At 36.0% G+C, this 17,104-nt stretch overlaps 1 protein-coding gene across 1 annotated transcript; it reads right to left on the bottom strand.

Annotated features, from left to right (window-relative positions):
- Window positions 1-8,011: 8,011 nt before the first annotated feature.
- On the bottom strand, window positions 8,012-16,814 carry LOC149846273 (small COPII coat GTPase SAR1A-like). Its single transcript, XM_089996278.1, has 3 exons — window positions 16,398-16,814; window positions 15,729-15,860; window positions 8,012-8,698 (listed from the first exon to the last, which is right to left on the bottom strand). Exons 1-3 carry the CDS (start codon window positions 16,524-16,526, stop codon window positions 8,378-8,380), a joined length of 582 nt encoding a protein of 193 aa, XP_089852404.1. The 5' UTR covers window positions 16,527-16,814; the 3' UTR covers window positions 8,012-8,377.
- Between the last annotated feature and the right edge of the window lie 290 nt (window positions 16,815-17,104).

The following is a 17,104-nucleotide window of genomic DNA, read 5'->3' as shown; positions in this document are numbered from 1 at the left end:
TATTAGAGCCATAGGTTATCATTCGTAGTGGGCATATCCTTTACTCATTGACATTTGGAGTTGTTGATCGCCACTTAGAGCCATGGATCGTCGATCGTTCGAACCCACTAGAAACCAAATAGGAAAGCGAAAGAGGTTAGTCTTTTTTTGTGTGTGGGGTTGTCAAAAATGGAAGGGCCCAATCGGGTTTGAACTGGTGACCTCTCATCTCCTAAAACTGGATTTTCAACCACAGTAAACGAAAATTCGGCCACCAAAGAAAAGAATACAAAAAAAAACCAAAACAAAGAAGAGAGATTTTTTTTCTTCTTTTCAGATAAAGGGTTTCATTTTTTTAAAGCCTATAACTGATAGGTCATCCGATTCTGGTGACCTCTTGCTTCTAAATCTAAAAAAAAAAGAAACCCCTGCATAAAAAAAAAAAATCAATCAAAGAAAACCTATGTGAGGTGGTAAAGTACCTCTCACTCGATGCCAGGTCTAAGCTACCAGTGGCACTTTCGGGGCTTGCTCCCTACATCAAAAAAAACTTTTTTTTTCTCATCAAGAGGTCGTTGGACTCCAACGACCCCTATTGACCGATCACAGTAAGGTGTGACCTTGTCACATCGGTTCATTAAAATAAACAATACAAATAAACAAAATCATATTTTTTTTCTCTCTTGACTGCGACGAGTTTAAAAAAAAACATCTTCACCAAAAAATCTTTTTTTTTTCTTTTAAGAAGTGGCAGACCCGAATCAGAGTCTACATTTAACCTCAAAGAAGTTGTCAGATTTTGGTGACCTCTGTCACTGTGTTCAAACATTCAAAAAAAAAATCGCAGGAAGTCATCGGATCCGACGACCTAAGCATCAGACTAAAAACAAAATATAATATAATAAAAAATAAAAAATGGGAGAAATGCAGTAGGTCGTCGATATCCAGCGATCCATGTTCTTTGAAATTAAAAGGAGATAAGAGAGGAGGAAGGAGATCCTCTCACCTATCTCTGCTCGACGCTGAAACTTGGGTTTTTTTCTCCTCCTTCGGTGGTGCATTTGCCCATCTCTGGTGGGTTTTTCTTTTTTTTTCATCTCAAGGTAAACCAGAGGTGATAGACCTCTTTCACCATTTTCAATCCATGGATTGAGGTCGTTGAAGGTTCGTAGAAGGTGGAGAAGCAGCGGGACTGGAAAAGCACCTGGAGAAGGAAACCTGACGAAAGAAAAAAAAATTAGATTAGGGTTTCTCAAACCAATGATTTCGGTTTTATACCTTTTCTTAAGCAAATTTACTATTTTGCCTTTAATTATTTTGATAAATATCTATTATATCTTTTTCTAGTTCATTTACTGATTTGCCCCTAATCTTTTCTATTAATGTTGCTTATATCTTGCTATTATAAATTGACTTCTTTGCCCTTTGTTTATTTTAAATTTATGCATGTACCCTCTGTTTTATAAAACAAGGACCTCAATTTTTGGTAAATTCTATAAAAAGACCTATACTCTGGAAAATACTCGAGACAAACTCTTATCTTTCTAAAAATTCTCAAAAAGCCCCCTGAAACTTTTTTTAATTTAGAAAGTTCGGTTTATTATTTTTTTCCGGCTTCTATTTTTTATTTTGCCATTACAGAACTCTGATTTTTCTGAAATTATAGAATAGTGTTTAGAGTTTGCAGTTTACCTCATAAAGCTTTGTTTTAATTGAAATAAGTTGAAAATTGAGTGCCTGCCATATTTTTTTTATTTGCATGACAAAATATGTTTAATATCATGTATTTACAAATTATGAACATGATATTTTGTGAGTTCATGGCTAATGTTATGATATTTATTTTCTTGTTGAATGTTGGACATATTTTTTTCATTTTTTGCCAACATAAAGTACTTAAAATCAAGAAAATGTCTAGTAGGGTTTGTGCTACCAAGTTAGCCAAAACTGATAAATTGAACATAATCGATTTTCATATCTGAAAGAGGAGGAGTCCACATGTTTTGACCTTAAAGGACATTGAGAATGCCCTAACTACTAAAATGAGAGACCCTGGTGACAAAGCGCCTGAAGTAGATAAAAAAACTTATATTAAATACAAAAATGATAACATGTTAGCTAGAACCATCATGCTCACCTAAATAGATGACAGTTTCATTAGGGTGTTTGAAGATTACCCTACTGCAAAGTCAATGTTTGAAGTTATCTCGAAGAAATATGACACTACCTCAGAAACTCACATTCAATTGCTCTCGAAGTAATATAACTCATGTAGGATGCAAGAAAATGACAATGTAGTTGACCACGTGAACAAAATATTAGTAATGGCAAATGACTTGGCAATCATTGGGAATGTGATTCCTAATCGTATGCAGATATCCACTATTATGCATAGCCTCTCATCTTTATGAAAGATTGTTCAAACTGCTCTTAGGTTGAACTCTAAAAATATGACACTTAGAAGAGCTGCCAGTTTAACTTAAAATTAAGCAACAACATATGTAGCAAGACAAGAACAGCGAATTACATTTCGCTAAAGATGCTACTAGCAATAGTCATAGTCCTTTCAGGCACCAACATTTCAAAAAAAAGTTTTTCAAATATAATGACAAATTTCATAAGAAAAAGGGTCCAACATTTCGCAAGTCGTAGGCAGCTACCTCTCAAGTAAAGTGTTTCAAGTGTGAAAAACCTAGACACTTCAAGAAAGATTGTTGGAGTCGCCCGAACAACAACAATAGCAGGAACAACAAAAATGGTAAGCAAAAGGAGAGGCGTGATATAATCTGCATGATATCGGAATACTCATATGCAGGTCAGACACTTTCTGGATGGTGGGTGGATTCTGGAGTGACATAACATATAGCCAAGAGCATGGAAGGAATGGTGGACATGGTCGAGTATAAACCCATGGAACATCGGGTGTATATGGAGAACACCTACTCTAATGTTATGGGTGTTGGGACTTATCATATTAAAACTTTAAGAAATAATGTTCTGTTATCAAATGTTCAGTTTGAACCATCCATAAGACGAAACCTAATGTTTGTTTCGGTACTGGTTGATAAGGGTTTTGAAGTTAGGTTTTACCTAGAAAGGTTACTATGGGAAAACACGGTTGGGTTTTGTTTGATAGAGTTTTTGACAAACAACATGGACTGTTTAAAATTTGAGATTCTGAGATGAATAAAATTCCATCTAGTTCTACTTATATTGATAATGTTCTTAATGCTAATGTGAATGTATGCCACCAAAGACTCGGATATATTATTTTAAAGAAAATAAAGAAATCTATTAAACTAAATCTAATGCCTAACTTTGATGAATCATCTTTTCACATATGTGAATCTTGTATTTATGGTAAAATGACAAGAAAATTGTTTTCACATAATGTAATTAGAGCATCTGAATTGTTACAAATCATTCACTCAAATATTTGTAGTCCCTTCAGGACTCAAACTCATAAAAGAATGCAATATTTCATATATTTTATTGATGACTATTCAAGATATAGTTGTATATATTTTCTAACATATAAGTATGAAGCATTAAAAAATGTAAAGCATATCGTCAAGAAGTTGAAACCCAACTTAGTAGAAAGCTTAAAATTTTACGGTCCGATTGAGAAGGAGAATATACCTCAAATAAATTTTTTTAATATTGTAGGGCTAATAGGATCATATCTCAAACTACGACTTTGAGCACACCTCAACAAAATGGTATAGCTGAAAGATACAATATGACTCTTCTTGACATGGTTAGATGCATGTTGTCTAATGCTTTGTTACCCAAAGTATTTTGGGGAGAAGCAATATATACAATAACATATGTTTTAAATAGGGTTCCTTGTAAGTTTATTGTTTCTATACCTTATAAGTTATGAAATGAAAGAAAACCTAACCTAAGTCACCTTTGTAGATAAGGTTCAATAGCTTATATAAAGGTTATAGAGCGATCAAGAGATAATCTCGATAAAAGATCTATAAGGTGTATTTTTATTGGATATCTCAAAATATCCAAAGGTTATAGATTTTACCATCTTAATAAGGGTTCAATTGAAAATAGAAATAATGTATTCTTGAAAGATCAAAACATAAAACCAATTATTCTTGAAATAAATGGAGATGATCCTCTTTATTTATACTATGACCCTGATGACTCACAAGAATAGTTAAGTAATAATAAACCAACATCTAATTCTCCGTCTTCTTCTCATCAGACTTTGGTTGGTCATAAGAGGTCTAGAGCTCCCCCATCATACTTAGATGTCTATTATGCCTACTTGTCAAAGGAACTGAGTTGTGTCTTAGATCTTGATGTCATGAAAGATAACTTGTCATATAATGCATCAATAAAATCACATGAGTCAACAGACTGGGTAAAAGCCATGGACGAGGAAATTAAGTCTATTGAGAAAAAACAAGTCTGAGAATTGACTGATTTACTTGAGAAAAGGAAAACCATTGGATGCAAATAAATTTTAAATAAAATTTTCAAATATGATAGTAGTATTGATAAATTTAAAGCTAGATTGGTAGCTAAAGGTTTTTCTCAAAAAGAAGGGTTAGACTATGTTGATACATATTCACCTGTTGTAAAATTTGCCTCAATAAGGATAATTTGTGCTATTGTAGCTCATTATGATCTAGATCCATATCAAATGAATGTTAAAATTGCATTTCTAAACTGTGAGCTTAAGGAAACCATTTTCATGTAACAACCTTATAGCCATATTATTAAAGGCTAAGAAGATAAAGTATATAGGTTGAAAAAATTCCTATATAAACTCAAGCAATCACCACATCAATGGTACCTAAAGTTTCATAAGGTAATTACTTTATTTGGGATTTGTGGCAAATAAATTTTACCACTCTATTTATATTTGGAAAAGTGAAAGCAAATTCGTTATCCTCTCACTATATGTAGATGGCATTCTTTTGAGTAGAAACGACAATGATATGATTATCAAAACCAAGTCATGGTTAAATTCTCAATTCAAGATGAAAGATATGGGAGAGAAATCCTATGTTTTTGGAATTAAAATCACCTAAGATAAAAAGTCTAAACTTTTGAGCTTGAGTCAAGAAAGATATATAAATCATATACTCAACAAATTCAGAATGAGTGATTGCAAACATGTAGTAAAAGGTCTCAAATTAAGCAAGAATGATAGTCGTGGTGATGGACAAGGAAGATTAAATGTCCCTTATGCACAAGTTGTTGGAAGTTTGATGTATGTTATGCATAAGGCTTGATATCAGTTTTGTTGTTGGCCACGTTAGTCGCTACCAAAGTAATCCTGGTTGGTCTCACTAGCAAGCAGTGAAAATAATTTTTTGATATTTAAAATGGACTATAAACTTGAAATTGTGTTTTCAAGATGATGCTTTAGAACTGACTGGATATTTTGATGATGACTTTGCGGGTAGCAGACATGATAGTAAATCCACTTCTAGATATATTTTTTCCCTCGGAGGAGAAGCAACTTTATGGTCATTTAAGAAATAAGGTTGCGTAACTCAACATACTCAAGAAGCATAATATATTGCATGTAATGTTGTTGTCACATTTGTCGTTTGTATAAGCCGCTTTATTTATAATTTGAAGCAGAATATAACCAACGGGCCAGTTTAAATTTATTGTGATAACCAGACAGTCATCTCTCTTATGAAGAGTGGAGCGGATAATTCTAAAAGTAAATATATAATGATAAAATATTATTATATTCATGACATGATTGAAAGGAATGGAATCACAGTCACTTACTTACCTACATCTGATATAATTGTTGATCCCTTAACAAAAGACATATTAGAGAAAATATTCTCAAAACATGTATCATGTATGGGATTAAAATATGTCTAATAAGACTTATGGCTGGATGAGTAACAAAAAAAATAACTCATTCTAAAAACCTTGATGCAAGTGAAATACTTTAATAGTGAAAGGTAAAATCTTGCATCGTGATTATATTCACATGGCCAAGTGGGAGATGTTGGTCATACATGACCATGGTTGGCCATGTTTACGCATGGGTTCATGCGTTAAGGAGAGAGGTGTGCCCACTCTCTCTCCAATACATGAACCGCCTAGTAGTGTGCATATCCAAACAAGGCACATTCAAATGTGTTTCATTTGGATAGACATGGAGAGGTTATAGTTACCGATTTTCTCTCCTTAAAGGAAAATTTGATAGATCCCCAATTATGATGGGTAACTGCTGCCCAAGAGTAAAGTTGTTGCAGCAACTCTCCTTTATTAAGGAGAGGTTTTCACTCAAGATCATTATAAAAAAAATATAAGTGAGAGATCTCTTGAAGAAGGCCTTACATTGTTTTAAAATTTTTTTTCTCTTCCTCCGGCGTAGTCGACGCACTACATCCGATCCCTTCACACACACACCTCTGCTGCTGATCCCCTAAAGAGCACCAACGCTGTCACTTATTTGAAACTAGGGACCTAAACGGTTAAGACTCCGGTTGGATGTGGCCAATGCTAGATCCAATAGGATGTTGGTAGAACAGTTTTAGGTGCAAGGCTCATGCCAAATCTGATTTTTTATATTTAATAGGATTTGGATATCCATCAAATCTAATTATCCATCAAGTTTGATAGCAAAAAATCAAAACCACATCATCATCCAATTATAATAAGATATGGTTTTACCTTACCTAATGCAATTAAATGGAGTCGGATTTACCTGATGTCAGGATAAACTCGAAGACATTGACATCCCTATTTCAAACAATAGAAACAATCTTGCAAAAGGTGGAGGAAGAGAACACGCGCAGGTCAAAAGGTGATCTTGCCATTCTTTGGTTGAGTCGTGCTTAGAGCGATGATTGATAGAGCATTTGTTACACTCCCACTGAAGGGAAGCCTCTTTCCTTTGAACAACCCTCCTTTGCAGTTTCACAGGAGTTATCAGTCACGTCTCCTTGTGGTGGGACGTTGTAAGTTCAAAACCCAATGGTACTTTGAATAATAATTGGTGGGGTCCGGTATGTATTTTGCATTTATTATGTGGTTTCATCATATATTTTTTATAGACATGTTTGTTCCACCTTTTATAGAAAAGAGGCTCGATTTCCCTATAAAAGAAAGCCTCTTTCATAAGAAAGGGCATGAAACAAATGTCCCAATGATGGCTGCATGATAAAACAAGCGACCAGAAGGGTGCTAGTGAATATCATGACCTTCAGATTGGCTAAGTTTTCTCCCCTCTAACTCCATCACTGTAAACAGCTTTGATAGCTCGAGTTTTTCCAAGTTCTCTCCTGCACGCTCTAAGACTACACTCCCAAACATAGCCTAAAGGGTGTGGCTGGAGTCCAGTGAAATTGGGGAGAAAAGGAATATAGTTGCCCTACAACCCTTTCCAGGTCGGATTCGTTCATTTAGATCTGTTTTAATAGTAATTCAAATTCAAACACACCTCAAATTCTCTGAATAGAATTCCCACCTTCCCAGGTGGTAATTCCTACTCCTGCACCCCCGGTCCCCCACCCCTAGTTCTCGATGATGATGAGAATTCATCATAAGTACGCTAGGAAGCCTCACTATTCTCTTCTCACATACTATCGTCCTCATCGTGAAGTTGATGGAACACCCGACCACACAAGTCTCTCTCTCTCTCTCTCTCTCTCTCTCTCTCTCTCTCTCTCTCTCTCACAGGGGTTGTATCCCTTCTTTGTCAGCCAATAAACTCCCATAATTCTAATACAAAAACAAATAATAACACGAAATTTATCAAAGAAAAACATTGAACGCACCCAAGTTACCCAAACGACAGAAATCTAAAGATTGAGAATTCCCTTTCGTGATATTTCTTTACATTGAGACATTTTCATGTAAATTCCTTCAACTATCCAACCGCATCCTACAATGAGGGAAGAAAACGTATACATGAGCACAAGAGAACGCGCACCACCAACAACAAAAATGTGTTCATTCGAAAACAAGAATTGGAGATTCAAACCTAGCCGAACAAGTAAGACATGCCTTGATAAAATTCATTATCAGTAGCCACTAGTTGCACCAGAACAATTCCATCATGATAAACGATCAGAAATAGAATATTCATAATTAACAGGAAGAAACGATAGCAGCAAAGGACTATGAAAAGTGGAAGAGGATCGATGATCAAGTAGCTGCAGCAGCTTTAAAGATGAAAAAAATAAAACCCGCAAGACTGCATCAGGAGATCAAAATTACACCTTCACTTTACACTGGGATTAAATACTGTAATTGGTCCCTTCACACAGATCCACAACCTAACCTAGAAACTGAGAAAAGAGAACAAAAAAGGGGGAAAAAATAGTGTTCAAGAAAGTCCAGGAGATAAGAAGGGTGAGAGTTAAACGGACAAGCAGTCTTTCCTTTTTTTAACCAATATCCTCTACTTGATGTATTGAGACATCCACTTGAAACCATCACCGTAGCCCATCTTCCGGACTATGCTGCACATGAAGACCTCCAGGGGCCTCACATTTGAGTCGGTCAAGCTCACCTTCCCCTTCCCTGTGGTGAAGTTGCTCAGGCCAAGGTGGTAGCGAAGCTCCTCCTCCGATGCTGCATATGGGATGTCGATCTTGTTACCAAGCACAAGGAAGGGAACGGATGCCAATGAATCATCAGAGAGCAGTGCATCCAGTTCTTTCTTCGACTCTGCAAACCGCTCTTTATCTGCTGCATCCACAAGATATACTACAGCATCCACCTGCATATTGTTTTAGGAACTTTAGACAAGAAAAACTAAATAATAATAATAATAAAGTTAAACCAATTCATCTCAAATCCTTATGACCGAGGCACATATAAGAAGAGACACCTATTTTTTCAGATTGAAGTTTTTTTTTTAATTTGAACGAATCCTTCCACATTACCATGGAGCAAGAAACCATAACCAGCCATTAACATATTGAACATCATTCATAAATCATCATAGTCAGATGGCTATCTAGATTATAATGCCATTGGAATATAATTTCTAGATTAACAGTCAGATGTCGATATCTAGATTATAAATGCTATTGCTGTATAGTTTGTACATCTTGATAGGCAAGGAAGCAATAAAGAGTCTTCTAGAATCTAGATGACGATCACCATGATGATTTTGATTGTGATGGAAACACTGTTTCAGTGTGTGGCCAAAATAGTCTTGCCAATGTGTGATGTTGAGAGACAGAGTTGCCAAAAACATCCTCCTTTAGAATGGTGTTGGAATGTGGATTGTTACAGCAATGCCACTGCTCCCAAACAGCAAGAGAGACCACAACACAGCCTACAATTCAAGGCTCCCAAACATAGCCTACATTGCATCCCCATAAAGGCTTCAAATAGAAAAGTTTGAACCATCGAAATGTCAAAATGACTGCATCAATTAATGGAGGAGCACTTGCTTCCCAGCGTACACAGTTCTTATTATGCCAACTTTTGAGCAGTTATTGCCTCTGATTCCTAATTCCCACGATTGGTACACATTTCCATAGATAGTAAGTAAAATGAAACATAGTTGAAATGCCATAAGAGATGGAACAACAGATGAAACATCAAATGGTAACAAAATATTTGAAAAGGCCCTCTAGTTCATGCCAACATCCTTTTGTAATCCGAGACAACAATCACATGTTGGTTGGTAGAACTGCAAATGATGCATGGAATACAATTCAGTGTTATATTCTTGGTCGCACTCCACCATTCCATTGATGCAGACTCACATGGGAGATGTATTTGTTGTTCCATAACAATGGGGAAAGGCCTTCTTCCAACATACTTCGAGAATGATTTTTCCATTCCCTATTTCAAGGGCATGCTAGCATAAAGAGGAAGGAGCCGCAGGACCTTTCTACACTCCTAGAGATGAAACTAGTTAGCAATCAAGAAAAGACCCAAATCCACCAGACCCTGGATCTGCACCTGGACTTGACAGGGACCAGCTTTCTGGAAGGAGCTTTTTCAAAAGGCATTTAACAAAGTGGAAACTCCATAAACCCCCTATACTAACACCACCAACGCTAGAACCCAATCCAGATCTATTAGTCTTGGACAAAATCTTCTTCTGGATTAGGCAACTTAACCGAGACACAGATCAAAATACAGACCAAGAACCACATACCATAGCACTCCATTTGATTTACAGTCTCTATCCCCTTATATACTAGTCATTGAAAACTTCATAAAATTGGCAGCATCCCTGTATCCATGGCCGTATTCATGTGAAATAGACCAGCATAGTTCCACTGACCAATCAAATATAGATCCAGCTATGGACCACAAACCAGACAAACAACCCCGAGTCAACCAAAATTAAATTGCATTTCTATGAAATTTGAAGCCACGTCTATAATGGTCCCAAAAACTGAATTTTCCAGTGAGTGGCCCACAAAAGGATTTGAAGAGACACCAACCAATTTAAGATTAGCTAGTACATGTAAGTGCAGGCGTCATAGAAAATATGTTTGCAACTAAAATAAGAACAGAAAATCTCTCTCTCTACTGATAAGAAAAGGAGATCAAGAAGCTACTAATGAAGATGAAGAAAGTAGCCATAATATGAAAAGAATGTCGAAAGGAAAATAGAGCACTTATTTTTCTCCCATGCTAACTGATTTATGTTCTTTTTCATGCCTGCAGCTGCACATGGAACAGTATGACACTAGTTGATGACAAACAACCAAAGAAAACTAAAAACACAGAGGTGACCAGGACTGATATCAAAGAGACAAATAAAAAACACTAGTTCTACACTATAGTTATGTTAATAAAAAAAAAAAGACAAGCACAAGCTATTCTATATGATCAACCAGCAAAGGCTTCACTAAGGGCAGAGGAAGGGATCAGCATTGCAACCTTCAAAGGCATGTGCAGCAAGAAACTTGTCTGCCAGGACTCAGTATGAAATACGGCCCCAGCTATCTAGTATTCTATCAGTTTCAGCTACGACATACTAATCAAATAGCTCTTAATTATCACACATAGAAGTCAGCTGTAGTATGAAATACTTCAGCTATAAACTATAAGCAGGTATCACATACCACCACTAGCCATTATATTATATATTTACAATCAGATAAATACACAAAATAAGCATAGAAACTTTGATCCTTGACTGTAAGCACAAAACAAGGAACTCATACATAAGCAAGATCACAGATAAACTGGAAATTACAAGAATTCAGGAAAAAAGAAAATATCAAAACCTAAGTTGTATAATGTGTTATTAAAGAAAAACCATTACTGCACAAAATAACCACAACCATGTTTCCAGAACTTAAAGAACATAAGGGTGTGTTTGATTGTTTGTCCAAGATTGGATAGAACAGCAGAACATAACAGACAGAACAACAAAACACATGTTCTGTCTGTTCTGTAACAACTGTACTATGTCCAGTGATTGTTTCAACTAAACAAGCTATGTTCCTTGTGTCCAGCGTTTGAATTTTATGCTGTGCGGGTAGCTTGGACACATGGATAAAGGGTCGGATATCTTCATTTTGGCTCATGCAACTCGATCCGCCCAGCCATGTGAGTGTTTTAATGCATTTATTATGGATTTTATACCTGGATATGGATCTTGGATTAGATCTAAATACCAAAAAATGTTTAAAATTTGGGTAATTTGAGACAAAATAAGAACTGATATTTTTTTGATATATAAATGCTTTAACCAATGTCGTATTGGATCCAATAATGAAAGTTTATCAAAAAAATTATGGATTTGAGCCCTAAGAGCAAACACTAATCAAAGAAAAACATCCCTAATCAAATTAACTATAACAAGCACTAATTAAAGAAATTTGATTCAAAGTCCTAATTAAAAAATCAAAGAAAAAAGGCCTAATCAAAGCAAAGAAAAACACTAATCAAGTTAAATATCAAGCCCCCTAATTAAAGAAATTTGATTTAGAACCCTAATCAAAGAAAATCAAAGAAAAAACCCTAATCTTAGAAAAGAAAAGCCTTAATCAAATTAAATATCAAAAATTCTAATTAAAGATATTTGATCCAAAACCCTAACCGAAGAAAATAAAAGAAAACCCCTAATCAAACTAAATATGAAAATCCCTAATCAAAGAAATTCAATTAAAGCCCTAATCAAAGAAAATCAAAGAACAGCCCTAAATAAATACAAGAAAAGCCCTAATCAAATTGGCTATAAAAATCTCTAATTAAAAAAAATGATTCAAAGCTCAAATCAAAGAAAGTCAAAGAAAAAATCCTAATCAAATCAAAGAAAAGCGAGAAAGAAGAATAAGAAGAGAGAGAGAGAGAAGGGTGCCATCGCCGGCCTCTTGCTGCCCAGCCGCCGCACAGGAGAGAGAGAGAGAAGGGGGGGGGGGGTCAAGGGTAGGACCCCCCCCACAAGCATTTTTTTATTTTTTTAATGTGAGTCCCCCCCCCCGGTCCCGTTCTCAATGTAACGGTGGGATGTTGGAACGGCAAATCACCATGTTTGATCAATGTTGTGTCTCGTGCGTCACACGGGATGCGCGATCAAACACGCCCTAACATTACAGAATGTTCTAATTAAGTAAAGGATTCACTTGTGGATGATGTGAAATTAAAGAGAATACTAGACCACACAAGAAAGGGAAGATGTATCACAAGCAAAACTCAAATCAAAACCTGACAGTATCCTTACACCCATGACGGTAATATCTTTTAACACCTCTATTAAAAGGGTTATATTGACTGGTGTCATTAAAATACTGCATTTCATCTATTTCCAATTAAAAAAGGTAACTAGACTTGCATGTCATTTTTATCAACGAGGTGTTGTCATCACATATGGAACAGTGCCACAAATCTCGTTCCTGGGATTTTCCTAGTCAAGAAAATCTCATGATAATTTCACACACACAAAAAGTTCTTCCTTGGGACAGTATTGGAAAATTTTTGGTGTGCTTAGACAAAAAAGGAAATTAAAAATGACAAGTACAATATGAAATTTACAAAGAAAACAAATAAACTTGTCATCAATTACAGAGGTAATAAAAAAAGTAGCAACTAATTGAATTTATCATGATTTTTAAGGTTTATAAACTTGTGAAGATAATTGCAACACATTCAAAATATAAGCAACATACATAACAGAGGTTCAAAACATCCTAGATCCATGACCACCATTTCATCCTTGTATTTAAATGCAGTAACAATGAACAAGTTGCTGCAGTAAACTACCTTAAGTCAACTATTTTCTCAGTCCCCTTTACAATTCCACCCTTCAGGACCTCCATTATTGTTACTCTAATAAATCAAACCTCTAGCTCTTTCAGATCATCACAAAACTAAATCTTGTTTGAAATAACATAAACACTATTCTCACTCTGAAAAATCAACAAATTCACATATCTAACCCATCCAGATAGCCGCATCCATCACTTTTGACACAAACTCTGATCTCTACTGCCCCTTCTCTATATGTTCTTACCAATTTCCTTTTAAATACACAAATTAAAAATATGCATCACTACCATAGCACTATAGAATCCACTGGGTGTGCCCAAACAATATTTATCCATCAGAAAATATTTAAATCTCATTGAGAATTAGAAAAAATCCATTGATGAATGAAAAAAAAATTGACAGATATGATTGCAGAAGATTACCAGAAGAAGCATGCCTGCAAGCAAGGCATATATAGCAAAGATCAATAAGATGGTAAATCCACAACCATCAAGACCCTTCAAACCACATTCAGCACCAGTATCATACCAAGAACATGTGCATTGCTGAGACTTGGCTAAACCTTGAAAATATCAAGGTCAATGATGCAGATTCCTCAAAATTTTCACATATAGAAAAAGAAGCAGGAAAAACAAGAAAGAAAACCCGATGCAAAAGGATGATTGTCAATAGCCTAGTCAGCAAAAATGGACCACAAGACAAGAGTTATTCAGTTTGTCTCGGATTTTTTACCTAGGACAAAGATCATAGTTGCATTGGCACTCAATATATAGGTGTCCCAATATCAAATACCAGTAGGAATATCATCTCAGAAACCAATGGCAGTACCTATTCCCAAATACTCACAAAACTCATCCCATATACCTAATAGACTCGTAATATGCAGAGTAGAAGCTCATTGGTACATAAAATGAACATCAAACTTGTTTTCACTTTTCAGGAAGCTGAATCAAGTCTTTAATAGCTGTATCATCATCGCCAAACCTTATCACAACCACATGGGATCAGCTTCTTTAATAGCTGTATCAATCTTTATTAAAAACCCGTACCAATTTTTTTAAACTGTACCAATATCTTTTCTACTTTCAAGAAAAAACATATCAAAGCCTTTTAAATCTGCGTGCACCATTAAGAACCAATACCTGTCATTGCAAGCATACCACATCATTAGCAACAATGGCGACAATGATATCTGGCAGAATCTTTACCTACTTAAAACAGTTTAACTTGAAAGACATATACTGCATCTACTGACAGTGAACAGCTGTTGTACATAATAGATTCTTACATGCTTCATCCAACTAAGGCTCACAGCATGCTCCAAAGTATAGCCTAACCTCTACCAATTTTTTTAAACTGTACCAATATCTTTTCTACTTTCAAGTAAAAACATATAAAGCCTTTTAAATCCACGTGCACCATTAAGAACCAATACCTGTCATGGCAATCATACCACATCATTAGCAACAATGGCGACAATGACATCTGCCATAATCTTTACCTAGAGCAAATCAGTTTAACTTGAAAGACATATACAGAATCTACTGACGGTGAACAGCTGTTGTACATAATAGATTCTTACATGCTTCATCCAACTAAGGCACACAGCATGCTCCAAAGTATAGCCTAACCTCTTACATTATCATGCCAATAAAGATTCCCATCCTTCTCAACATAACAGCCAACTGTTTCCATCATCCAGATAAGAACTCGTGTCTATCTATTATATAGTTATGTACACTAAGTACATGAAAAAAAAAATAATACTCGAACATTTAGATATCCCGTTAAAGCAGTTGGAAAAAGTTCCCATTTAAACTAGGTGTCAGCAGGTAACCAAAATGATGGCTATTTAAGCTTCTTGTTTCTACAGATTATACCAAAAACTACTCATGCATGGCTGTCAAATGCTCATCACAGAATAAACATGATTTGTGCTGAGAAAACTCATAAACATCGATCTTCCCAATGCTAATGCATTAAGGAGCACCTCTTTCCACTGAATAAAGACTATTTGATAACTCAAATCTGAATATAGATATATCAATCCAAATATACTCCTAGTCCCATAAAGACGGACAGGACCCCTTGCTTGAACCGGCAGGGGGTTATAAAACTACAAAAAGCAAAAAAAAAAAAAGCCATAAATAGTACATATGCACAGATTGGTAACCGTATAATTAGTTCCCCTCCTACTCTGCATAATCAACATCCTTGAAGGTAGCTCTCAAATTTAAGGATCACAAATTTCTCTTGTCACGAAATGAATGTAGAACGGAGAAGCATTTCAGATACCTCAATTACATACAAATGAATAAGTCTATGGAGACTATGCTTAAATAAGCCACATCAAGTCGAATCAAGAACCGCAAGTATATCTATGATTAAACATCAATGGATACCCAAAAAAATGAAGGAATCAATCCATCCAGTCAATTTGGTTCATTTCAAAAAATCATAAATAGTAACTGTTCATAGAACACAAAGTTTACCCACATCCAACATGAAGTAACAAATTATATGCCACGAAATACTTGAACCAAAAACAAAAAGAGACACACCTTTGCGTAATAATCTTTCCAGACCCGGCGAGCAATCTGATGACCTCCTAGATCAAAAGCCTTGAACTTGATCTTGCCAATGCTCAGCTCCTCTGAAGTTGGATACTGAGTAGGCTGATGTTGTACTAGCCTCTACAAGAACAGAAACCCCACAAGTAAGAATCATAACATAATAGATGAAAAAGAACAAGCAACAACAAGGCGAAGAAATGACAATTACACTGTCGCCCCAAAATATCAATCAAAATAAAACGATCAATAAAGGATCCTTCCAAATAAACATGCATAGAATTTCATAACCTTCGAAAAAATTGCAAAAATGAAACTTGTTCAAGAAAAAAGTAATTTAAAACAAAAAGAAAAGAGAACAGATATAAAAATCTGACTAAAGAAGCTTCCCTGAAATTAAAACCTGAGAGAGAGAGAGAGGGAGGATCCACAGTAGGAATTCAAATCAGGAAAAAGATCGCAAAACACGGATTTAAACCCTAAAACAAACAAACTGAGATTGCCAACCTTAGAACGATAAGAAACAAAACGCAAAAGAAAACAACAGGGCACAGAACGACTCCGCCAATCAAAACGATCAGAAACAACAAGGGAAAAACCACAACCAACAGTCAGCCAAGCAAAAAACAAAAATAACAAGAAATTCAAAGAATCCCTCACCTCATCCTTCAACATATGGAGGAGCGTCGTCTTCCCGGAGTTATCCAACCCTAAGAAGAGAATTTTCGCCTCCTTCTGCCATAACCCCAGCGAGGCAAGAACCCCGTAGAACCAATCGAGCAGAAACATCTTCGAACCCTTTGAAAGCTACGATTCCCTTCAATCCCGCCGGAGATCCGCGAGATCCACGGGTCCTCCGACCAAAGACGATCGTAATTCAGCCGGAAGAACCAGATCCGTGGACGGACGGCGAGATCTTGATCGGAACGGGGTCGCTGGAAAAGATGAGGGAGAGAGAGAGAGAGGGAGAAGGACGCGATGCTCTTATTCTTCCCCTCGGCGCTCCGGAAATCACAGAGACGATCGAAAATAGAAATATTTTAAAAAATAGAAAATTACGGAAAATAGAACCAGGCCGACGAGTGGCTTCGCGGGGGCTATTTATTGTGAGGGCGGGGAGAGATTCCAGTTACCGGCTCAGCCGGTAACCACTCCGGGTAGGTGAGTGGCCGGGGCGATCCGTACTTATGAAGTTAATTACGATTGTATCCTCCCATATTTTCAGTTTTTATAAAAAGCAATTTGTTGCATGAAATTAGCTGTACTAGGACAAATTCTTCTAATAAAATAACAGTATGCCACTAAAGCCCAAACGGGTTCAATTTAGTTGATCTAACTCTAGGTCTTTTTCTGTCAAATTGGACCTG

This window comes from Nuphar pumila, chromosome 2 (genome assembly GCF_984573655.1).
Source record: "Nuphar pumila chromosome 2, dmNupPumi1.hap1.1, whole genome shotgun sequence".
Lineage (NCBI taxonomy): Eukaryota > Viridiplantae > Streptophyta > Magnoliopsida > Nymphaeales > Nymphaeaceae > Nuphar > Nuphar pumila.
The sequence above is the reverse complement of the archived record's forward strand: the minus strand, read 5'-3'. Positions and strand labels throughout refer to the sequence as shown.

Excerpts from the sequence above, each read along its gene's own strand:
- LOC149846273 (XM_089996278.1), bottom strand. The coding sequence starts at position 16,526 with ATGTTTCTGCTCGATTGGTTCTACGGGGTTCTTGCCTCGCTGGGGTTA. Across the intron at positions 15,861-16,397 it reads TCCATATGTTGAAGGATGAG|AGGCTAGTACAACATCAGCC; the intron begins GTGAGGGATTCT and ends CTGTTCTTGTAG. Across the intron at positions 8,699-15,728 it reads GGAAAGATTATTACGCAAAG|GTGGATGCTGTAGTATATCT; the intron begins GTGTGTCTCTTT and ends AACAATATGCAG.